Raw genomic sequence first — 26,395 nt, 5'->3', positions numbered from 1 at the left:
TAGATGTAAAAGAATGAATTTTGAAGTTAGGGTGGTCTGTTTAATCTCATCAGACTTAGTCCCCACAGATTATCATTTACCACGTACATTTTTTTTTTTTAATAGATGAGCCACTGGAAAGACATTTGCAATATCTTGAGCTACGCATTAAACAGTGATCTCCTCTCTGCTCGTCAAATCGGTGCCACTACCTTAAGTGTAAGAATAATCTGGAGAATCTTGGAAGGATCATCAACATTGAAATGCATGCGAATGAAGAAGAAACCCGTTTTGATAAAACGACTTCGCATAGCACGGTTGGAGTTTGTTCGCACTTGTGAATGCTGGACATGTTACTCTGATAAATTTGCTTATATCTGGGTTGTCCAGATGATCTGTCGCAACCCCATTTGCAAATAAGTATTAGTTGTTCTTAATTTACTCCTAATGTTTCTACACGTCTCGTTATTCTGGAAGCTACGCGGTCTCGTAAACTCTGCTTTCCTAACCAAAATTTTAAATAACATAGGAATAGTTATATAAAAAATTATAATACCAGTAATAGTAAACTTCAAATATTCGATTCTTCATATTACAAGCCGATCTTTGCAACGTCTTAATGTAAATTTTATTTAACACGTTCGCGGACGTGAATGCTATAGCATTCATTTTCATTGTGATGCAAAATGACACTGAATGCTATAACATTCAAATTTTTAAGCCACATTATCGTGCATTCGATTCTATATATTATTTTTTGAAATTATTATGTTAAGGTATAAATAAACTATCTCTTGCTACTCATTAAAATTTGTACTGTCCGCGAACGTGTTAACTCTTACTGTGTTTTCAAGCTCCTTAATGCTTCTATAGCAAGATGAACGAGAAAGATATTGAAACACAATATACAGATACTACGGTCAAGGAGGTTCATTAACACGTTCGCTGCGTCGTAAATATTGTGGATGTTCACCGCGAGCGACTAGTTTGGTAATTTAAGTAGAAATTGATATGAAGCATCAGACGTACACACAAAAAGACAGATTGTCACAAAACACAAAGGTCACGAAAGTCATAAACCGCAGCAAACGTGTTAAACGTAGCCTAAGTCTTTGAGAATCAAGGAATGATTGTCACCAAATCGACTGTCGTCCAGCCGACACAAAGTACGAAGAGTGTCGCAAACCGCGAATAGGAAAGAAACCGCGGGGCGCGCGATTCCGGTAGTGGCGGAAGGATTAACCGAAAAATGACCGATACCGAAATAATTTCGGTTTCGAGTCACCGGGATTAAACCACACCCCGTGACGAGATCCCGCCAGCCACTAGGTCGTGGTTCGAAAGATAAGAGGCGTGGCGACCGCGTCTCTGCGAGGATTTCGATGGGCCCTAATTGGTCGACTTCACGTCGAAAATAATCCAACTGGGTGTAACCGTCCGCTAAACGCCGCTCGTAAAGTATTCGAAACGGCGTTGGCTACGCGCGCGTTTCGCCGGGCGAGAAAAGCGTGGCCGCGACCGAGCAGCGCCTACGATCGGCTACGAGTCTCGACGAGCGCGTACGAGCTTGCGTGTCGTGGCACGCGTGTATCCTCCGAAAGCTCGGCTGCTTCAATCTTTCCCCAGACTTTGGTTCGATCTCGAATCGCTCGAACGTCGAAACGCCGTCGCCAACGTTCATCGACTCGACGATCGATCGCGATACGCGGCCCACGATGATCCCGTTGATCCGCCGGAAGTGCTCGGTATGACGACAGATCGGACCGTTCGGTCGCTCTGTTCCGTGAGGCGGTTCGGTTGAGTTTCGTAGAAGAGTTTCGAGGTTTCGTTGGCATCCGTGAGAGACAAGGTCGCGGAAAGGAAAGATCGAGGAGCGTGTCGGAGGATCGTTGCTCGCCGGTCCCAGCGTGATCCTCGAGATATGATGACCCTCGTGACGGACGCGGTGTCTTACGCGTGTCAAGCGGCCGGTAGATCGACGTACGACTCTTACCGCCACCATCACCTGCAACTACTGCATCATCCTCATCACGGTCACCACCATCATCATCGTTACCACCACCATCGTTATCATCACCACTATCACCATCATCATCGGCGTCGACGCGCGTACGCGTCCGGCGAGCATCCGTCGATCGACTGCTTCCAAGGATACCTGTCCGAGGGAAACGTGGACGAGGAAACGAGAAGCGTCGCCGAGGCGGCCGGCAGCGTCTCGCCGTTAGAGTCCACCAGCTCGCAGCGTTACCGGTACGATCATCGTCTTGGGTGAGAATTGTTCGCGTTTAACGATTCTATATATTGCGATCGAATCGACGTAAATGTCCCAGTACTTAAACGTTCAACACTAGAACTACCAAACCAGTCAAAATGACCCATTCGTAATTTCTAATATTTGTAAAAAATTTATTCGACCGAATTTTTGAAAATTTACCGTAATTATCACTTATTTCCATTGCATTTCTTCACGTTTCTATCGTTTTAATTCCTTTGGTACAAATACATACACTGTAATTGTCAGTAGTTCTAGTGTTAAGAAAACTATTCGATTCCCGCCATCTTCTACCGGCAAATAAACACAGTAATTTATATGTTAAAATTACAAATTGTGAATAGAAGAAGAAATTTATAGCGATCCATAGCTCATAACACGTTGGTCGGTTTTCTTTCATGAACCGTCAACGTGGCAGCTTTGGAAAACCATTTTCTTTTCTTTATTACGCTCAGGGTTTAGAGACTTTTTATTATAATTTAATCAGATATATTATTAAAAATGTCAAACGAACAAGTGAAAATGTTTAATATAAATGAAACTTCAAATGATTGTTTAACCACTGGAACATTCGCTCGTCCGACCAAATGACCCGTTTCCATTCAGTGATTGCCCGCTTTTTATATTTTCTGGCAAATTTCAAACGAAGTTTATTACTCTTCTTCGACGACACAGTGCAATAATCTTTATTGTTGCTCGAGTTATTGCACGTCTCTTACAGTCTATTGTTTTGAATGGCTGCCAAGATATCTCAAGAATGGATCGACGAATCTTCTTCAAATTTTACATATTAAGTGCACGGTCCTTTATCGTGCGAACCAAAATTATGTCAACATCTACGACAGTCTTTTCCATCGATAAAAATATATGAACATATACCGATAAAATAGTGATCGTGTAAAGTCAAAATTTCCTTCGTCACAGAATTCTTTAACAATACCTAAACCTCGAAATATTTGAAATATTCTTGGTAAATCTCGAACAATCTGGGAAGCCCGTTCCGACACGAGAAAAATTCTAGAATCTCGACCCGATAATTTCGGATTCTAGCACACACCTCTATCGATAGCAAAACTTTCCAACGGACACCAGGCTTTTAAAGTTCCAAGGACGATTCTTCCAGGCCAGCTACGAGTTGTTGGCACCCTGCAGTTTTTACTAGATCGCTATAACCCTTCTACCGACTGTACTAGTTCCTCCTCAGAAACGGAATACGCGGATCGTCGCGCGTTTCTTTCGACGCCTCGTCGAGACTCTGGGTCTTTCTTTCGCCCCAGGAAAGAATCATCCCGTGGAAATTTCGCGTTTCTCCTGTCGCGGATGCCCCCAACCTCCATACAACGGTTTTCCATCGTAACAGAAATCACGTCGAGATTTGAGATCCCGAAACCGCCTGTCTGTCGTTATTCTCAACGAAAACGCGCCGATGGCTTTATCGCGCATTAAACCATTTTCACCTCGTATTTCGAGTTCCTTTTACCCGTGTCTACCAGACTCTGTCTCTCGTCGCGTCGATCAAGGTACGAACGAGGAGACACCGCGTTCTGTCGACCACCTGGAACGATTCCAATCGGAGGAACAGAGACTCTCTGTTAAAACAACTCCCTCGCGATCGTCTTTAAGAGGAATTGCTATATCGCCGGGTCGTAACAATCGATTCCTTTTTTTTTCATTTGCTCTATACACGTCTAGGTACATGTAACGAAACGCAGTTTCAATTTCATTAGGGACACAACTTCGTAGTTACTTTTTCCACCATGCACCGATTCGTATTGTAATTTTTCTTAAAGTCGTTTGGGCGGACGTGCTTGGAATAAGATTAATGTTACGAGTTATTCGGCAACGATGTGTAATGGATTTATCGTTATGCGTGCACGTCGACAGGTCGCAGTCGTCGCGGTACGTTTTGGATTCCGACGACGCGTCGTCGGTGGTATCGGTGGACGCGTCGGCCGATCTCGAATCCGCCTCCATCGAGGCGGAGGAGAGCAACGAGGGCAACGAGTCGAACGAGCCGAAAGAACTGAACGAATCGAACGAGAGCGAGTCGAGCGAGCACGTGCCTCATCCTCACGCGGCGCTGGACGCGACAGCCTCGGCCCATGGTCCCCGCAGATGCCTCCTCTGGGCCTGCAAAGCTTGCAAAAAGAAAACCGTGACCGTTGACCGAAGGAAAGCGGCGACCTTGCGGGAAAGAAGGCGCTTGAGAAAGGTCGGCACTCTACTCTTCCCGCTACCAGACTTTCCCGCCAACTTCGTCCTAATAACTTTAGTCGCAGGAGGCTGGTGCTTAACCCTTTGCACCTTGAGAGTCTTTATTAATCTCTTCAAGAATACTTACACATACGCGTACGCCTAGTATTTAAATTATTTTAAATATTATATCATAGTAGTAACCACTAGAGTTACGAATGAATGTTTATAGTTAAATTTTCCAATCAGATGACACGGCATCATTGTCAGCATTTGGTGCCGAGGACGTTAATATGAACAACTAGCAATACCAATTGCAATTTTCTTTTTCCCCACAAAAGTGTATGAATACTTACAATTAAATTTAATTTGTATTACCATAAATGAAACTCGAATTGAACTATGGTACATGTCATGTTTGTCGCCATAGCGGGACTAGTGGAGTACAAAGGGTTAAGAACTGCTCTTTCAAACGCAGTCAACCCCCGTATAACGTGGTAGTTGGCGATATCTTTTCGAAGTGCCATTCCCTTTCTTTATCAAGCAATATTTGTGTTTTTATAAAAGATACGGGTATTGAATCTTTGTGAAAGTTAATCGTGCATCGTTGTATTGACTCGCGTGGTCGTTTCAGGTGAACGAGGCGTTCGAGGTGTTGAAGAGAAGGACCAGCAACAACCCCAACCAGCGGCTGCCGAAAGTGGAGATTCTACGGAACGCAATCGAGTACATCGAAGGTCTGGAAGCATTGTTGCAAGGCAACAGATCCGCGGGTGCTCAAGATCACGGTTTGACCAAGAACACGGTAGGTTGACACGCGCTCCCGGTGTATCCTGCGTCGTGATCGACCGAGCTTCGTACGCTCGCTTTCCGACGCCCTCGCCGGTGACCTCTTTTGCGCTGCGAAACGCGCAACAAAAGCATGCCTGCCGTCGCTATCGCGGCTGCCACGACGCGCACAGGGCAGAGGGAAAACGGAGCAAGCGGAGGTGGGGAAACGTTTCAACATCGTTTCCGGCGGTAGAGTATTCGCGTCGCTTCTCGGTCAGTAGCTATCGGTTTTCGATACTATGTTTCCCACGCGTGTCAGAAATCGAAACAACCGAACACCGTGTCCGCCATCGCGCGCTGTTTTCCCTCGCCGCTGCTCATCAATCTATCGATCTCGATCCTATTCGATCCTCCAACGAATTCATACATATATACGAAATTTCAATTTATTTTTTCAATTTTTAAAATAAGCGTTGCAATATCTCGGAAATTATAAGAATTACTCGATATGGAGGAGGATATTGTTTCGTGTAAAAGTCCTTTCTAGAAAACCATTTTCGCGTCAGCTTGTCCGCCAGCGTGAACGTGATTCTAAGAACTTAAGTTTCGAGTCGAGGAAAGGAATGATTTTTTAATAGAATAACAGGAAGCAAATTAATAGGGGGAGTATTACGCCGGTTAATTTAATTCTTTACTTTTAAACGCACTTGTTGGCGCTTCTATAACCACGGTCTCTTGGGGCGAGTGTCCCTTTTTCCCCCGTCTTGTCACATCCCTGGTTCCAATTCATAAAAGATTAATATGTGTAAGAGATGAGCACGATCGGGTAACCGGAAAACGTGCCCCCAGGGCTCTAAAGTTTTACGTGTAAAATCCCATAAGCGCGAGTCTGCCGCCACTCACAGTATTCCAGCACAGCTGTTCAGTTATCTAGAGCTATTCTTTTTTTCATTGCTAACAGTGTCTCTTTTAGTATTTTTAGCGCCGAAAGTCTCTTTAGGGTATAATAGCCTCAACAGATGTTGTGTACGCGTAATCTTTGCGATCAATTTCCGAAGCTTTACACGTGAACTGTCTTGTATTAGTATAGGGGAGAACGAGGCAAGATGGAGACCTCAGAGAAAATTGCTCAAGTATATTATATTTAACGCGTTGACTGCCACGCCAGTTTTTCATGTCTAAAGATGTAAAGGGTGTTTTACAATATTCCTAATTCAAGCATTATTTATAATTTTACAAATATTATGGTTTTTCTATTATAAGCATTATTACAATACGTTTTTAAGTTTAAAATGATAGATATAGTAGCTATCTCTGATTTTAATTTCAATACAGATTTGAGCACACTTTGATTTATATTCAAATTAATACTTGCATAAATACTTTAATTTGTATTCAAATTATTTTTATGATTAATTTGAAACTAAAGTATTATTTTTATAAAAAAGTAGAATAGTAGTGTTCTATAAAATGTTCTGGCTTCGCAGATTAAAATGCACACAGACAATGATGGATATTTAGAATTTTCGGGCACCGTTCAAAGGGTAGATTGTAAGAAAGTATGCCCATAGTTGGGACGTTTACCTTATTCGTCGTGTCGTTTGCAGAGCAACTGCGAATATTAATTTCGAGTGCTTGTTCGAGAGCGCGCGTATCCAGCCACGTGTTGAACACGTGTGCACTCGAGAGCGACGGTCGACGTGTCGTTTTTTGCACCAGCTCGCCAAAAGAGTTTCGTTCCTGAAACGGAATCTTGGACGACATCGACGCTGGCTTTTCGAGAATTTTACTTTCCGATCGATCGATCCTTTCCAAATAGCATTCGCGAAACGAGCGTACGGCACGATCAGAGTGTACAAACCTCTCCCGTATTTTTCAAACTTTTTCTAAAGCTCCCACTCCCCCTCGAAAGGAGAGAATTTCGACTTCAGACATTTTTGTTACGTTTATCTTGACTTGTTCAATATTAAGTCGCTATTATCCATTTAATTTTGCCTTTGCTTAATTTAAGAAATTTGTTAAAACGTTCACACTGATAAAATAGTTATATTTACTACACTGTATAGGATGCCTCGATAATCGTAGTATGTATAACCGAGGAAGGAACTTTCATCCAGATCGGACGAAAATAGCAGGAGTTATAGGGAAATCACAAACACACAGATTTTGAATTTTATATTAATAGTTAAAATATATGTGCTTTTTCTTGTACGAATAGTAATGTTTGGTTAGTAATATCCGAATATTCATATACGGGTAATAATTTCCGAATGCTTGGACATTGGAATTTAACTCGCGGCGGTTGGAATATTTGTCAAATACTTGAATAGTATACTGCTCAAATAGTTCCAACCCTAGTCTCGGGGTGTGGAGCTCGCGAGTTAGATCTTCGCGCGATGTTTCAGGAGAACTCAGCAGGCGAGCCACTTCGGGACTCTTCTCCGAGGGGATTATACAATGAAATATATTTCTCTGGTCTTTCGCGTAAAGCAGTCGGCTCGTATCCTCGCTAAATATAAGCTCGATGCCCAGCATCGATTCGAGCCAGGATACCGCGCGCTTTCGTTCATTTCCAAACGAAATTTGGAGCCACTAAGAATCGTGCTTCCCAGGCGATTCGCCTTTCGTCTACCTTTTGTCTTCCCACAGCAACAATTGTAATCTTTCGTTCTCATTGATGCTTGATTTTTGCCAAATTTTCAAATTCAAATTCGAATCTGTTATAGAATTTATGAATTTCCAAAACAAAGTAGGTTCGTCCGACGTACGTGGTTTACACTATTTCCTATTTTAAAAGTGAAGTTTAAATGGTTGGAAAAACTCATTTTATTGATACGAAATTATCATACAGGGTGTTCGGTCACCCCTGGAAAAAATTTTAATGGGAGATTCTAGAGGCCAAAATAAGACGGAAATCAAGAATACCAATTTGTTGATGGAGGCTTCGTTAAAAAATTATTAACAATTAAATTCAAAAATTTCATATCGTTCTGGAAAAATTATTTTCGGTTGCGGGGGGCAATTACAATCATTTTTGGTGAATAGACATACCCCCGAAATCCTGCCCACTTTCTAGAAAAAAATTCGAGAAGGTGTGAAATTTTTCGACGAAAGTAAAATATTTCAAATCGTTCTGAAAAAAATATTGTTAGCTGTGGGCGTCAATTACAATCATTTTTGGTGAATAGACATACCTCCGAAATCTTGCGCATTTTCGAGAAAAAAATTCAGTACGGGCGGAACTTTAAACGTTAATGACTTTTTAACGAAGCCACTATGAACAAATTGGTATTCTTGATTTTCGTCTTATTTTGGCCTCTAGAATCCTCCATTAAAATTTTTCCCAGGGGTGGTTGAACACCCTGTATATCGGTGACTAATTAAGTACCCTTCTATAATATTTCAGGATTAAAACATTTTGGAAGCGAGCTCCTCGATTGACTTTAAAATTGATTTTTTCACGTGAAACGACCATCCCTGCGAGGGAAGTTGCATCGATCTCTGACATCGAGGCCGGAGAGCCATCTTCCAGAGCAAACATCGCGCTTATTTAAAGCAGTCGTTTTAGTCGCAAGCACGAGGCGGTTAAGGTATCCTACTTTACGATAAAAGCTCCTCGATCTCGTGTCGCGTCCCCTCCAGTCCCGGTCTCTGTTTCTCGACGTTGTAACTCCTCAATCTCCCCGAAAAACCGTCGCTGGGTACTCTTTGCTTTGCCAAACTCTTCTTTGCGTAGCCCGGGATGACACTTAATCGCTTGTGTCGCAAAACACCACTATACCAACCCTGTATAGTTCGACTCTTCTTCGATAGAACGTGACAAAGGGCAATCGTTTTACTTTTTAATCAAAATATTGTTATCTTCTCCGATCGACTAAAACACAATGCGATTAGAAAGTTTTAAAAACATCAAACATTAGGGAATACGTATGGCTCGATGTTGCGGAACAAGAGATTAATAATTTCCTATACAAATTCGCAGATTCCCCGCAAATCTATGACACACGGTTTCCGCACAGTTCGACGAAGAAAAACATGGCGGATGGGATTGCCGGTTCGTTGCTCTGCGAATGAAAATGCACGGAAAAATGTATCGTGTTAATAGGCAAAGACAGTTCGATTTATATATACTACAGATTATTATAAAAAGAACGTTACGGTATGGAAATTACAGATACTATTGAAAGAATGACTTTTTTCAGATTTTTCGGTGCGAATGGCCGCGCCGCCGTGCGTCGCGCAGTTCGACAACGATGGAATTCGAAGTTTAAATACGATTCGGTGTACGGGAGCCTCGGTAAACGCGCGCTCGTCCTCTGAAAATGTATCTTCTCGCGGAACACTGGTTGTCAGAGCTAGTTTCTCGTAACAAGTTGCGAACGCACGTACACGCGCGTGCAGTCACGCACGATGCCAGGCGGTGGACAGCGCGGCGAGGAACTGCTTTCACTCCGAGAATAGTTGGCCGCGACGCCGCATATAGATGCGCCGAAACAAATAAAGGAACCGGAGTCGGATAAAATGTGTACGGAGTGTTTAGTGGTCTGTAGAGTGGAGGAATGAATGAGGGAAAGAAGGCGAAAGAGATCAGAGAACGCGACGCCGATCGGCATTCCAACGACAACGACGACGACCACGACTCCGTGCCCTCTGCTCCAGCCACTTGCGTCCGACAATCGTCTCCGCTTCCGATTTCCCTTATCTTTTATCGATAGCCACGCGACCGTTTCCCTCACGGATAAACGCGACACGTCCACGGAACGTTCAATTAGTCGATAAATAATTGCCACCAAACGCAATTGAATAGAAGAACACACGCGCCAAAACGTCGTTTCGAGAAAATCAATTCCAAAGTTTTTATTAAGGCATTACCGGACGAAAAGTAATACGTTAACGATGATCGAATTTTTTAAAGATAAAGTAGCGTGCATTTATTCTGGAAACGGCATGATTCGAGAATGTAATTTTTGTTAAACAGCAACGGGCTAGAAAATTGCTGTCTCGCGACAGTTGTTCGAAGCATTCACATAGATACTTTTTGATTGTTTCTGGAACCTGCAAAGCTGATACAGCGAGCCTTGTCTTAGTGTCTAATGCTTAGACGCAACTAGATTTTGGTCGACTTTGGCTTTAAAGTACTTAAGTCGAACTTCAGCAGGGAGTTAATGGTCTTCGAAGGCACGAACGATACCGAGCCCAAAGTTTATAAGCGGTTGTTCATTGTTCATTGTTCGAGCGACTAATGCACTAAACCATTGCTCCTTAACGATATGAATAAAAATTACCATTAGAATTCACTGTTTAGGAACAAAGAGTACGTTTAAAAAATAATCGAGCCTGTTATTTTAATTTTGACATTCATTAAAGAAAGATAGCTGTTATCATGACTAGTGCGAGTGTTTTCTTCCACGATGTTCGACAAAACGTTCCACGAACTTATTTATGTGTCTGATGGTTTTCGCGTTTGTTCAAAAATTCCCTCTCTCCTTTTCTCCCCTCTCTGCAACCTTCTCCCTCCAATCGGTGGACGACGTTTGCGCGAATCCCTTGCTGAACACCACGATTGACCTACATTTCGCGAACGATCGAATCGAACGAGGCGCGACACAGCGCGCGTCTCCCATTCTCGGCGAAATGCCTCACAATGGTCGGAAATCCCATCAAAAACTGATCAAAACTGTCTTCTTTAAACTACCCATCGCGAACCATTATTAATAGGATTTCAAGTACACGGAGACTACTACCAAATCTTAACAAACAAGTAGATCGGCGTCAAGATTCCACCACGTTCTAGCAGCGATTTTGGCCCAAAATTAATTCTTGGATTATTTAGATCCGTGTTGGGGGGGAGGAGGGGAAGGAAAATTGGCTGCAATAAGTTGCGATCCTGAGCGCCGGAGCATGTTTAGAATATAGTGTGCGTCACGGGCGCTTCGAATGCATCATTCGTGGCTTGTACGTCTTCGCGCCTCTTACTTCCGGATAAAATAAATGCATCACGAGTTAAACGCGTAGGCGTTCTTAGACGCGCAGGAACCTATATAGAACCTAAAAAGTAACAGTTATAGAATTCGTACGAGAACCGATGCGGATCGTTTCGATCGGAACATGTACACCGCCGTTCGAAACAATTGTTTTCGAAACCTTTCCCGATCCGAACGCAATCAAACCGATTCTTTTTATTCGCAGGGCGCAGACTCGCCGCGATACGTGACGGAAAGGCTCAGGCAATTCTCGGACCCTTTGGCAAGGTTTCAACCCATCAACGGTGAGTGAGATTCTATCCGCGAAACGGTAATTTACGCGCGCGGTCCGCCGCTGAAACGCGCGGAAAGACAGGAATCGTCTATTAAGGAGGCTCGCGACGCGACGCATCGACCGGCTCCTCTCGTCGACGCTTCCAAAACGGTAGATCGCTCGCGATACTGGTATTTTTAAGTAGATTAATGCCAGACACGAGACGGGGCATTAAGCAGATCAGTATTAATGAGTTTTGTCACCCTTGAGTGACACTCGGTTTCTATTCGGTTACACTCGTTGCTATAGATAGCCCACCCGTGGAGCTTCCGAGATGCAACGTTCTCCCGGTAGAGTGGCTCCGATCCCTCGTTTCCTCTCTCCCTCTGCCACCCCTCCGACCCCCTCTCTCCGTTCCATCACAGTCATCATTCGCCACGAGTGCTAGAGAGCGTCGCGACGGCCACGCGCCACGCGTCACGCGTCACGCATACGATCGCCCACGATCGGTTCTAGACCACTTCCTAGTAGAGCTGTCGGAAACATCGAATATTCGAATAGTTCAAAATATTACGCCAGAAAGTTCGTACGGATTTTGGCAATGTTTGTCATTTTGCAGTCTAAATAGCAATCAACTTCAGTTTAACCCATTTGCATCGTTAAGCGGAATAATCCGCAAACAATAATTGTTGCTTAGTGATAGCAATACGTAGTAATTGACTTTTGGAACATTAGTTTATTTGTGATATAAATATATATTCCTGTATCGTCGTTTCGTGCAAAATTTACTTATAATACAACTAAGCTGTAGACATTAACTCATAGAAGTGCTTACGTCGATCATTCGTTAACACTTATCACCAAAAATGAAAAGACTAGAGAGACTTCATCCCCTAATAGCTCATTAACAAGATACATTGGTACGATTATAACAAACGTAAACGATCGTGGAATCATAGAGAAAAAGCACCATAAAAAGAGCAATATGTACAATACAAATCAAAATGAATCTTGAAAATATTGTGGCAATATGTACAGTAGAGTGTCTGGTATCGATTGATATCACAGTCAAGAATTAAATTTAAGTTGGTCGTCATTTATACTGCAAACTTACATCAGAATATTGGAACGAAACATTATTCATTAATTTCTACTTATTTCTGTACGCAGAAATCGCCCACTGTCAGATTGTACCAACCCCATAGATGCACTCTGTATATGGCTCTAGTATAGTATAGCTTTAGTATTCTTCTTGGTTCGCTAGTAGAATGGATGCATCTGGATTGATCGACGAGCCGAACTCACGTCGAGCGAGGTCGCCCTTTATAGTACTTCCGGGTCTTCGTGAATTTCTATCGTGCCCCATCTTCGGTTGCGATTTATCTTTGGTCTCTTCGGTTTTGGTATATCTCGGGTCGTTTGGGTTTGCGTCGGCGAGTTTTTGGATTCTGCGCATTAAAAATAAGATAACGATTTCTTTATATTGCAAATTAGGTAATGTAAAATCAGGATCACTCATTGAAAAACTCTATAGAACTCTATAGAAGCAAAGTCTTTCACGTTTCAATCGTTTTAAATGGATTCCCTGGTCTACTCTTTCGGATTAAGTCAACCCATTTTAACGGAGTGTACACAGCTTGAGTTTATTTTTCATTCTTCCGATTAAAGTAGAAAGTTCTGAAAGTAGAAACCTATGTTCAACAGCATCCAACTATCTCGTTTCCTTCTTTCTACGTTTTCACTGCGACCACAGCCCGAGGATACAAAGCACCACGAGCCTTCCTCCATTAGAGATTTGTTTGCTTGCAACGTTAAGGAACTCTAATATATTTCCGTTCTTTGCTTTTCCCTACCGCAGACGACATTTTAGCAGACTAATGGAGCTCGTTGGACCCTTTTCAAAATAACGTTCTTAAATATTAGTTAAATTCGATGTGCTTTCGACGCAACCAAACAGTATTTCGTACTGATCGCTTTACAAGATCGTGGATAAGCTCCGTGCAAGCAACGCCAGAATCCTTCGAGACTCGTTAAGTTAAACTTTAATGCTACCAAATTGTTGGTAGCATTAGCTCGTTCTGAGATCAACGAGTCCATCCTTAGCTATGTCTGCATTTTTTATAAAATGTACATCAGACAAGAGAAATCAACATCAAGATTAAAATAATAATTAGAAGAGTTCCATAACGTTTTTAACTGTTTACGAATTTCGTTTTTCAAAGATACGGTCACAAAATTCTCTAAAAACTTGTAATTTCTATGTACAACGCACACGACTTCAGGTCACTGAATCGAACCGATAAAGTTATCAGTGCCTCAATATGATAAGTTCGGTCTTTCTCAGTGAAAACGCCTGAAAATGCCTGACCCGACTAACTGCGTGGTCCGCGGTCCCCGTTTCGTTGCAGTTACCCGAGCGTCGACGTGCCCCTCGCGCGCCGCCGCGACTTCCGACCGATTTAGCCCCCTGCCCCCGTGATCCTTGCTATTTTCGCGCGACGATTCGTACGGTTTTCGTTTTTCCGACCTGTACCGCCGAAAATGTGGCGGAATTAATTGGCCTACATTCTGAAAATAGACGAGCAGCCGTGTCTGTCCGCGCGTATCTACGGCACGCGGATCCGCGCGCGCGGAGATCGAAGTCGGGCAAATTTCTCGAACGGAAAGTATTCACATGGTCGTCGGGCGGGAAACCGACGAGGCGCCACGGGGAGACGTCGCATGGCTAAACTAGATTGCCACGAACAAAGATTCCGGGGTCCAGTTCGCGATCGAACATTACACTGTCCGAAAAATTCGTTTCAAATCTTCTACACGAACTCGAAACGCAATGTTTATTATTTATGATAATTTTATTCTATGATCTTGGCCTATCGAGAAACTTCCCTGTTTACTTCAACGTGACCCTGCATATCAGAATTAAATGCTTACGATCTCTGGATCATGGCTAAAGAGTCCCGTTACACCAATACACCAATACGAAGCAAAGCTCAGTGCTGCGAACAAAGAAGAAATGGAAAACACAAGGGGGAAGGGGATTGGGTTTGGGGAGAGAGGAGGGAGAGTAGTCGCGACAATGCCAAATTGGTCGAGCCGAGACGGGACACGGGACGAGCCAAAATGGAGCACGCGGAATCGCGAGATTTCGACCATTAAAATAACTCGGAATTAATTAGCGTTAATGAATACCTGGCTATTGGCAAGCGTGAAACATAACTCAACGGGGCGAAAAGAAGCTGCGCGCTCGCGCTATCGGACACATCGGCACGGTGGTTCCAAACGCCCGAATAGCGATCAAAAGTCACAGATACGACAAACTGGCTTCGAATTGTGTGAAATTTACTGTACGAGCGTTTCCGTATCCGGAGACTTCAAATATCAAAATTGTATAAAATTTTGAACACTTCTTAGCGAGCAATAAAACAATATCGAACAACATTTCAGTGGAAAGTCAGAGAAGTATGTGACGATATAATAGTTCCGTCGAAGAGATCAGTGATATTAAACTTTAAATTTTTCCATAAAATTCAATGGAACGTTTGAAATATTGTCTCGAATTCTAATATAAAATTCAGCAAGAACTTACGGGGTGACCTGATATTTCCATTATTTGATGATTCAGAGCCACCCTGGATAGACACATCTATCAGTAGGCCGTTAGACTCTATTCGGAATCACCTCTGAATTTATGCATGAAGCGTATGAAAAATGCATCTACTCTTGTTCACACCTGAAGTGCGGGAACTTCTAGTCTCAATTTCCTGTTGAGCTCAAAGGACATCGTTTGATCTCCATGCACGTGGGATCTATTGATCGTTACCATACCAATGCAATGCAAAATTCCCGCTCTCAGTAGTTACCGAGTTACAAACTGAAGTGAATGTTGTCTTTTATATTCATTGCTTTCGCTTAATTTTTCTCGAATAACTTGGAACAGAATTTCCCACCTGTTTTCAATCTCTGTCTGCGATTCATCCCTCGCGACGCATTTCATTATTCGTGTGTTCAGGTGATCGGTGAATTGTTTTCTCTGCAATCTATCACCCAATTGTGCCTCGAATTTTCTGTTTCGTTCGTCGAATCAGTTACGAGAAATAAAAGTTCTTCTCAACCGTTTCGGGAACTTATATTACAAGTTTTCGAGCTCCGATAATCAGCGACAATACGCTGGACGCTTAGTTGTTTCGATCATCTTTCCACCCTCGATTGTCGCACAGTCCTCGCCAATTACCTGAGAACCAAGTATTCGAAACTTGTCGCGACCCGACCGGAAGTCTCGACGTTGGTAATCTCGTGCTAGGAAGGGTTGCTAGCGAGAAAGATAAAGGAGAGATTCGTGACGTGAGTAGTCACTCGTTAGAAGCAGTAGTCTATAATTCACGATCGCGCCGCAACGCAACGCCTCCGCCACGACTCGGAGGCCGCGAAGCGTGGAAAAAGAACCGGTAGCCGCGGGTAGGAATAGGCATGGCTGCAAGAACGAGAAGCAAGTTCCTCCCTGCTGGCGAACGGTGCCAAGCGATTTACCGAACCGTAACCGTAACCCACTACCGTGGACCCTGATTATTTTAATTGATGCATCGCGGTTGCGTCTCATTTAACCAGCGTTATTTCAAAACAGTTGTCGTTCCAACCGAACGCGTTTGTCTAGCTCCGGGGATAGGATACCGGTGTCTCCAGAGCCGTCCCATGCCGCCATTTTGCATTGTCGATCGAAGGATCCCACAGTGTTCGCAAAACCGATTCGCTTAACAAACAGAAAATACTTATTTACAAATTAGATTGTGGTTCAATTTTTTCCTTACGAATCCCAAAACCTCTTACCAGCCCGCGACAGTCATGGGCGGCCATTTTACATACTTTGTCGATCGAAGGGTACCACAATATTCGTGAAACAGATTGAGTAAACAGAAAACACTTATTTGCAAATTAGAATTTATGCTTATATAATACAATCGTATACAAATTACTAAACAAGAAATGTCAATGGTTCACAAGATTGTTAACCTCTTACCAATCTAGTCTGTGACAGTCACGGTCGACCATTTTGGGTTCAGCAACCACTGGACTTGATTCAGTCGTAAGATAACTTACGTTATAACAAAGTCATGTATTAATTCTATTTATTTTATCACGTGTCACTTTTGTTACATTGAAATAACATACTTATGGACCGATTTTGTCAAAAGTGCGGGACAGGCAAGGGGTTAAATATTGACGAGCGATGCAATAAAACACTAGAAATCGGTAGATATAGGTAGTTAGTGATACAAGCGTCGATATGGTGATTTTAAATTAGAAAATGTATCGAAAATATAACAAAGATTTCTCGTGTAAATCGTATGTTTTCGAGATAGCACAAAAATCCATCAGGAGATTGGGCTGACTTATTCAGCGTGTCTGTCGGTTACTCGCCATTTCTACTGGCGTTATAAGCATCGATGTTGGCGCAATATTATTTGTTTCCACTGGTTATAGGCTAACTTGAAGACGGTAAGATCAACGAAAGATAGATGATACACGTTTATCAGCGTTTTAAAAACAATAACACAAGTAGAAATAACCAATAATGGACGGACATATTAATACTGAAACTACAGACAATTATAGATTATAATTCCTTTATATGTACCAAAGAAATTAAAACGTTAGATACGTGAAGAACTGTATAATGCAATGGAAATAGGTGTTTATTCATTCTTTTATAGTAAATTGCGAAAAAAATTTTCAGAAATTCAGTGCAGTAAATTTTTTACAAATTTTATTAGCAATTATGAATGGATCATTTTGACTACTTTGGTAATTCTAGTGTTAAACTAGTTATATTCGATTGTTTTCTCCAAAGCAAGGCTTCGAACGAAGTACTGTCATTATTTATAACAAAACTAAAACAGTGCCTCTAAATTCTATACAGGGTGTTCGGCCACCCCTGGGAAAAAGTTTAGTGGGAGATTCTAGAGGCCAAAATAAGACGGAAATCAAGAATACCAATTTGTTGATGGTGGCTTCGTTAAGAAGTTATTAACGTTTAAAGTTCCGCCAATACTGAATTTTTTTCTCGAAAATGCGCAGGATTTCGGGGGTATGTCTATTCACCAAAAATTATTGTAATCGACCCTTGCAATCGGAAATAATTTTTTTAGAACGATTTGAAATTTTTTAATTTAATTGTTAATAACTTTTTAACGAAGCCTCCATCAACAAATTGGTATTCTTGATTTTCGTCTTATTTTGGCCTCTAGAATCTCCTATTAAAATTTTTCCCAGGGGTGGCCGAACCACCCTGTGTATTGGTTTTCCGCTTTCTATTGTTTTTATACAAAATAGTAGCGTTGTAGGAATTTGTAGATCTGTTTAACGAAGGCGGGTACCAATTTAGAAAAAAATTCGTTTCTTCGGTGGATCTCGAGATTCGATGTGGGTTCTTTGCGAAAAGCATTCTCGGTGCAATTCGGCGGATAGTCGAAGGATGAGAAAATTCTAGTCACCCCAAAGTGCCATATATTGCCACGGTACATTAGTATGACGCATCGTCGCCGGACCATCCTTTTGCCGACTGAACGCAACATGCGTTTAAACGCGGCGGAAACTGCAGCCAAAATACATACTTTGCCGCATCCAGAATTCGCTAATGTCTCTCGAAAATCTCGTTTCCTCTGTCGTTTGGCTTGTCTTCCTCTAGCACTTCTCTTTCGTTCGCTCTTCGCCTCTCGATCCCTTACAAACCACTCGTCCAAGTTACAACCATCCCCTGTCTTTCACGTTACTCGTATTAATAATGATTTATTTATGGGTACGTGACACCCGACACTCGATACGGTCTACACGCAAATAAGGTCGAGAATGCTGCTACGACAGAATTTTTGGAACGTGGACGTCGATACTTTGACACTAGAGCTACCAAAGTAGTAAAAATGACCTATTCGTAATTTCTAATAAAACTTGTAAAAGATTTAATCGACTAAATTTTTGAAAATTCACCGTATTTTCTATAAGAAATTGAATAAACACTTATTTCCATTGCATGTTTCTTTGGTACAAATAAACACACTATAATTGACAATAGTTCTAGTGTTAAGGGGAGATATTCTCATAAAGCTTCAAAAGTAACCTGTATTTGTGAATTTTTTTTTTTTTAACTATCGTTAATTTGGATTGAATCTTTTTTGCTAGAATAAGGAGACATCTTTGAATTACAGGAAACTTGAATTAGAAAATTACGTTCGAACGCGCGGTCGTGTTTCCATTTTTTCCTCCGCCTAGGATTAAAGAGATCGATTTAAACCGATTCGAAACACGATGACTATCGGTGACAATTTCGAAAGCCAGAGAGACATGGGGGCTTTTCCATTCTCGCGACAAGATTTCGACGTCGTCGTTGCGTTTCCCACTAATGAGGACGAATCAAAGGTTCCTTGTTCGTTCGTAGGAACACCCAGTGAGAACGAATCGAGCGAACAGAGAGAATTAGGAGTCTTTGAAGAACGAGGGATGCAATTAAGTCGTCTCGATTTACTCTAGACGAAGAAGCTCGCGATTCAAAGTCGCCGGTCCGACTTTTCAACGAAACGATCTATGCACAATATCTACGTATGTATACAGGGTGTTCCGCTTTACTCGACCACCTTAAATATCTCACTCGTTTTCGACGATCGTCCAAAATTTAAAACATTTAAAATTACACCAAGAAAATTATTTATGTTACAATTAAAACATTCGACAAAAATTTTAACCAAATCTTCGAACTGTTGTAATTTTGCGGAAAGAAGTCGTTCAACAATCTTACTGTTTCAGCGAATAAAAATGTTTTTATGCATTTTTACAAACATTATCGCCGTTCTTTTAGTGTTTCTAACGCTTGACTGACATTTTCGTGTTTCCGTGCGATGCTTTCCGACGGATCCGCACGAAATGCAGTCCTCGTTCGCCGAGTGCATTCTTTGGTCTTCTCGCGTCGATTCGAACCGAGCTCTACGAACACTCGTTCTTCCCACTTTCGTATTTATAGAAGCGCTTTCCACCCTTAAATATTCATCTTCGGTTATATCGCGTCCCGTACGTAAATGGAAACCGATCGGCCAACTATTTTTATCGCGATCGTTTCACCGTCGGATTCATCCGTTCGTTCGTTCGCCGATTCGAACGCTTTTCAAAGAAAACTGAATACACGGTGCCGCCGTTTGGAAACAATTTAACCCTTTTCTGTTCCAACCAGCTCACACGATGCTGACTTTAAGCCATATAATTCCACGTATAAACGTCACACTGATTCTATCTGACGTCATTAACGGTCGACTGTGTGATATATAGCGACGTTTGTAACTTTAGTTGCTTCTACTCCCAGCGAGTCGTTCGGAGTTTATATCCTCCGTAATCAATTTTATATTTACCCACGTAAATTGCTTATTTCGGTGTCGTGAAATTTTCAATAAATAGCGAGCTTTTAAAATTAATAAATACGAATTTATTAGATATCGCATTATTTTATTTTTATTTTATTCATTTATTCAATAAACGGAAAGCCCCGTTGGTATATAAAGTAGAAAAAGTTTAAATACTTATTACATTCTCTTACCGCATAATCGAACGATTAATAACGAAAAATACTGTTCGCCACTGGATAAAGTGAACAAAGTATAGAAGAAATGACCATCGCTCATATTTAGAAAAGAAATTCTTTTCCACCGCGATAACGTACGACGCCATGTTTAACAACGAGATGAAAATTATTGCAGCTAAAAATACCCCAACCATTGTATTCACCATTGTCTTATTTGATTTCTGCTTATTTCATATAATGAGAAATTCTTACGGTGAAAAATGGTTTAAAAACACCGAAGAAATAAATATACACGTATCCGGATTTGTTAATAAATGAACCAATGAATTTTATTATAAAAACATAATTAAATGATCCAAAAGATGGCAGAAGATCGTAGAGTAAAATAGCACATTTAACATTAATGGACAATTTTTAATCTCGACAATCATGGAGTCTCCAACATTATACTAAAAACAGTCTCTAAAAATTCTTTTCCAATCTCAACGTTCTTATTTTTATTACTCAGTGTAATCGAAGCGTGTAATTTGAATTATGTGTCTACGTTTAATCTTTGCTAGACGAATATAGATAAACAGTGTGACGATATATTTCAGTTTTTGGTCCTATAGAATCGACGTTCCGTTATACTCGTCCGGATGGTTGATGGATTCCAAATTCCCGAACGTTAGTTATTCGACGAATAAAATTTGTCGAACTCCGCTTTTACCTCACGCTCGATTTCTCTCGTCGAGAATTACTCGCGTTTGGCAGGAAGCCCCGAAGCGGTCGCTCACGTCTCGGCAACGCGTCATCGGCGAAGAAATATCGCGACAGAGATACGATTCGTAAATAAAGAGGTGGCCGCGATTCACCGGCTCCCGAACGCGATCGACCCGCGATCGATTCGTCGGATCCTCTCCAGCGAGCAAAGACGCTTAGAACCGTATGCCGGCATTCAGAATCGAGCGTTCGAGTGTCGATCGATTATTATTATCGACCATCGATAGTTTTCAGGTGTTCTGCGAGCGTGGGACAAAATCCTCTGTTCAACGTTCGGTGTCCGTTAGTATTTTATACAGGGTGTTCGGCCATCCCTGGGAAAAATTTTAATGGAAGATTCTAGAGGCCAAAATAAGACGAAAATCAAGAATACGAATTTTTCGATTGAGGCTTCGTTAAAAAGTTATTAAAACATTGAATTAAAAAATTTCAAATCATACTGAAAAAATTATTTTTGGTTGGGGGAATCAATTACAATTATTTTTTGTGGATAGACATACCCCCGAATTCTTACGCACTTTCGAGAAAAAAATTCATTACTGAAAATATAATGTCTGACCATAACTGTCTGTTACCCTGAAAATTGAAAAGTTTCAAATCGTCCTAAAAAAATTATTTTTGATTGCAGGGACCAATTATAATAATTTTTGGTCAATAGACATACCATCGAAATCCTGCGCATTTTCAGGAAAAAAATTCAGTACCGGCAGAACTTTAAACGTTAATAACTTTTTAACGAAGCCTCCTTCAACAAATTGGTATTCTTGATGTTCGCCTTATTTTGGCCTCTCCCATTGAATCTCCCATTAAAGTTTTTCCCAGGGGTGGCCAAACACTCTGTATATTAGAATAAATTGGGTTGTTTGAAAAGTAGTTTCAGTTTCTTATCAACAGACGCGTTAATTGCATTTTTAACCAGCCAACTTTATTCTAAACCGTATTTTCATTATATATTTTCACAGCTGACACTTCAAGGCTTGTTTGTAAAAAATTTTGTTTGTTTCTGTGGAATTGTATTCCTTTGGTGTCCCGTCAAAAACGGCAGCAAAGTCCATTCCAACCTCTTGCCCCCATACTCTGTTGCAGAAATTATCGTTGATATTCCGTAATAAAATTTAAACAACCGATATCGTGTTTGTTCGCAGGGTTCGAGCAAACGGAGCCGCAATCACCTCAAATCAGCGGAAGTAGCTTGGATCGTCTGAACATGATCGTTCAGAGTATCAATGATCCATCTCGTTCGACCACCGAAACGCATCGGTATCCTTCCCACCAATGAGAACGAGGAAAACAGTATTAAAAGGATCGAAGGGCTTTTGTCGACTGTTCCTGCGCCAGAAATGGGCAAAATCTCGTTCGAATAATAGATAACCAATAACGCATTACAATTTATTCGATGGAACAATTCAATTTTTAATCCTCGTGAAATACTTCAGTTTATAATTGAAATTTTTATTTTTTATTTAACTTATCTTTTACCCGTTATTCGACAGTTTGTTCTGCGATAGATTAGAAATTTGCCCATCTCTGTCCTGGACACGCCAAGTGGATGCCAAGTTCCTAAATTCGAAACGCCATCGATCAGAGACGGGCAAAATTTTATTCGAACAATACAATTAAATTTGAATTCGTTCAGCGTGAAATGTATTCTTCTATACTGAAAATTCTAATTTTTATTCAGTGAGTAACGGATAAATAATTGTTTACAGGAGTTGAAACAATTATAAAATGTTTTCAATAGGAACTGTTATAATAAACTCGCATTGTAAGTTTCAGCGAGGATGGATGAGTAAAAGTTCTATTTTGAATAAAATTTATAAGAAATACAAATGAAAAGTTCTTGTGCAACAGCAATAGATCGTGAGCGATGCTCGATCACTTTTATACACGTCAAAACTCTCCATCATTCTTGAAAATTTCTATCTAATATTATCTACGATGTACTATAAATATGAAGTTTCGTTTATTTTACGAAACTTTTTCTAATAAAATTTCTATGATAACAGCTTTCTTGGATCTTTTACGAGTTCTAAAATATCTCCGCCGCAAGAAGACTTTAATAAACTTCACGAGGCACAAGTTTTTTTTCGATAAAACGAAATCACAAGAATATCGTCTTAAAGAAAAAGAAAAAACGGTTCGAACGAAATTTAAAGAAAATAAAATCCGACCGATTCCTGTTCTCCTATTGTTTATCCTTTGTTCGTTGGTAGAAATTTGTATCCGGATAAGAATTTTGCCCATATCTGGCATCGATTCAAGCGTCTATCTCGTAACCTCGCCGAACGTTCGTCCCGTTTAAAATATTTAAATCGCCAGTCTCGACACGAACATCGCCGAACAAATTAGTTCGTCGCCACGGTTCCCTCGACCTCGGAATCGAGCAAATTTCATTCACCGTTGACGAATAAAAATTTTAGATACGTTCGTAAGCCAACTACGTTCCGTTGACTCGATCGTAAATTAGGATCCATCTTCTTTAAACCGACATCTGCGTTTACGTATCAATTTAAAATTGATATTCTTTGTTCGCGGAAATAAAATTTCCCCGACTCCGCTCGACCTTTTCTGCTTCCCGAGGGAATCGTCGCGAATCAAAATACACGTGTACTGCGGACGAGAAAATAAACGTGGACGAGTAAATCATACTCTGTAACCTACTCGCGCGACATCTCCGACAAAAATTTTGCACGTTTGTACTTTCATGTTCGCGATTCTGATCCCGCGTAATCCTGATACGCACGCGCGTACATATGTACACACACAGATACGTTCATCCGAGCTACACGACAATAAAGAGCATCGAGAATCGTTTAAATCCTGTGAGTGATTCGGCTCTTCATTTATTTTTCTTTTTTTCTATCGCTCATCTTCCGTTCCGCGTTTCGTCGTTTTCTCGTTGCCTATCGTTTCGCTCGACTCCATTTTGGTTCGAAGACCAAAAAAAATGGACGGAACGATTCGCTGCAAATGTAATCGAACGATCGAACCGGACCTCCTTCGACTAGAATTGTTGCAAATTATGTGACGGTTCTGGTTGAAACAATTTTGAAAATCTTTTATTTCGAATAACTGTAAATCTTGATCCTTGTTGCGAGTTGTGAGTTCATCTTGTTGGATGATGGATAGAGCCGTATTTTTTTATACAGGGTGCTCGGCCATCCCTGAGAAAATTTTTAAAGAGAGATTCCAGAGGTCAAAGTAAGACGAAAATCAAAAATACTAATTTGTTGATCGAGGCTTCGTTGAAAAGTTATTAACGAAGAAGTAAAGAATTTTTTTCTCGAAAATCGAATGATTGTAATTGACCCCAGCAACTAAATATAATTTTTTTAGAACGATTTGAAATTTTTTAATTTCGACTTTCTCCAAAAAAATATTTTCAGTTGCAGGGGTCAATTACAATCATTTTTGGTCGACAGACATACCCCCGAAATCCTACTCAATTTCGAGAAAAAAAATTCATGTAGGTGGACTAATTTTATTAATAATTTTTAACAATAATTTTGTTAATAACTTGTTAACGAAACGTCAATCAACAAATTGGTATTCTTGATTTTCGTCTTATTTTGGCCTTTGAAATCAGGGGTGGCCAAACACCCTGTATTGTCATCCTAATATCTTCATTATTTTTGCAGATACAACAGAACGTGATAGCGAAAATACGCCAAATGTCGATTGATACGTTAAAAAAAAAAAATATGATTCTGGTAAAAAATACAAATCCGTCAAAAAAAAAAGAGTATTTAAGAAAAACGCCAATATCGAATGAAAATCTCTCTGATCACTATCACGACGTGCATTCGTCTTCGGTAATTTTGCATAAACGTGACTACTGGCATAATAAAATGCCTACTTCTAATTATTGCGTTTCGAAAATCTCTAGGGGACTGGGTTGTACGGTGAGTGCAAGTCGGTAAGAGCTTCCTGCCTTGCTTCTTCCGACCCTAATCGCGGGCGGCTCGTCCACCGAGACAGCTGGAGGCCTGGTCGATTTATGGACACGGCCTCGAAAAGCCGACGGCGGCACGACCAAAGAGACCAACACAGGAAACAAGAGATCTCTTCTGGACTGGTAAATCGAAAAGCTTGTAAAGTTCACGTATCGACGCGCTCGCCTTGCCGTGATATCGGCACGTTTTCAAAACATACACGATGAGCCCCTCGGGAGACTCGTACGTGCATCTATCCTCGTCCTTCGGGATCCGCTTGTTATTAGCGGAAGTTGGAACAAGAAGCCGCCATCCGTGTCGATTCGAAGGAACGAACCAGTCTCACGATCGCGTTTCCTCTCGTACCAACAAATACAAACGAACACCTGCCCCTCTCGCGCCAAACCTAATCCAGTGACGAAGCTGCAATTTGTACCGCCTGGGACAATACTTAGATCTCCAAACATACACATTAAATAGACCCACTCGAATATATTTGAAACTATTGACAATACCAATTAATTTTGCATCAATTGGTGCAACTCGCCACACCTCGCGCAAAGCTACTAAACCGCTAATGACGAAAGATCATTAGTTTGGAAGATATTTTAATTTATAATATTTTAATAATACCTGTATCGCCATCACTCGGAATATTACAATTAAAATATCTTCTAAACTAATGTTTTCCATCTAAGGAAACAAAGTTGACTCAACGCTGTATCATTTAACACCTACGCATCGTTATGTATCTGTCTCAAACCAAGTGGATGAAGAGAACAACTGTGTCCGTATTGTCCCGGAGGTGCCAAAGTACCTAGGTACGTCCCTGCAGAACTACATTCGACATTTCATAGTCCAGTCGATTCGCTTGTGTCCACCCTCGGCGAGATCGTGCCCTGTACTCGTTGCAATCGCTAACATATCGATCTATCGAAGTCGAAGAGTCGAGAAGTAGCAGCGGTATCGACTCGAGGAGCTTCTTCGATTTCGTTGTTGGATTCGACCGTGCGACGAATCGCTGTAATTAGGGGAAAAGCGAGAAAACGCGTCGGCGTTTGGTACGGGGGTTACCCAACATTAGACGAAAATATCCATGTCGCGGGAGTAAGAATAGTTGGGGACGACATAAATATTTTCGGAGTTACTGACCCGTCAAAACTCTCGGCACTTTGAGCCGAACACGCGTCGTCCCCTCGACAACTGCAGAAGTCCCTCGATGGGACCCCCTTAACTGCTCGCTACTGAACTTCCTTTCAACTCGAGGCCAAACAACCGGTAAGGTACCATTCAACTAAACATATTATTATTTATTACATACCTATCGTTGCATTTCAATACATTTGTATATAAATCCAATCAACGATATTTTTGTGCTTGTCAATATTAAAAAATAAAAATAAAACAATAAGTGTGCCGCTCTTAAAAGCAAAGTTTTATACCTATATTTTTTTATGTCCATAATAAATCATATACTAATTTCATTATCAATTTATTGGTTTAGGTATTATTCACAGATGTATTGTCATTTGTAGATGTTTAATATCTAAGTATGACCGTCCAAGTTGAAAACGTTTATGTCTTATTAGATGTCTGTAAAATTCATTTTCCAAACGCGATGATATGTAGTTAATAAATAATAATTTAATGCTTTAACGGATTATCTATTTTCAAACAAAATGGGCGCCG

The 26,395-nt window shown here is 41.1% G+C and overlaps 1 protein-coding gene across 3 annotated transcripts; it reads left to right on the top strand.

Moving 5' to 3' along the window:
* Window positions 1–1,411: 1,411 nt before the first annotated feature.
* Window positions 1,412–26,139, top strand: Nau (myogenic-determination protein nautilus). Of its 3 annotated transcripts, XR_013080394.1 has the most exons (6): window positions 1,412–2,247; window positions 4,136–4,463; window positions 5,079–5,249; window positions 11,405–11,483; window positions 21,920–24,586; window positions 24,661–26,139. XR_013080394.1 is itself a non-coding variant. In XM_076774305.1 (5 exons), exons 1-5 carry the CDS (start codon window positions 1,901–1,903, stop codon window positions 22,051–22,053), a joined length of 1,059 nt encoding a protein of 352 aa, XP_076630420.1. In that variant the 5' UTR covers window positions 1,412–1,900; the 3' UTR covers window positions 22,054–26,139. The 3 variants fall into 3 exon arrangements, 2 of the variants coding, with proteins under 2 accessions (XP_076630420.1, XP_076630422.1); XM_076774305.1 differs by having other exon boundaries at window positions 21,920–26,139; XM_076774307.1 differs by having other exon boundaries at window positions 1,415–2,229; window positions 21,920–26,139.
* The last annotated feature ends 256 nt before the right edge of the window (window positions 26,140–26,395 follow it).

This window comes from Colletes latitarsis, chromosome 10 (genome assembly GCF_051014445.1).
Source record: "Colletes latitarsis isolate SP2378_abdomen chromosome 10, iyColLati1, whole genome shotgun sequence".
Lineage (NCBI taxonomy): Eukaryota > Metazoa > Arthropoda > Insecta > Hymenoptera > Colletidae > Colletes > Colletes latitarsis.
This window is presented reverse-complemented; position numbering and strand designations above follow the sequence as displayed.

Coding starts and splice junctions, on each gene's coding strand:
- Nau (XM_076774305.1), top strand. CDS start 1,901: ATGATGACCCTCGTGACGGACGCGGTGTCTTACGCGTGTCAAGCGGCC. Junction 2,248..4,135: donor CGGTACGATCATCGTCTTGG/GTGAGAATTGTT, acceptor GCACGTCGACAG/GTCGCAGTCGTCGCGGTACG. Junction 4,464..5,078: donor AAAGAAGGCGCTTGAGAAAG/GTCGGCACTCTA, acceptor TGGTCGTTTCAG/GTGAACGAGGCGTTCGAGGT.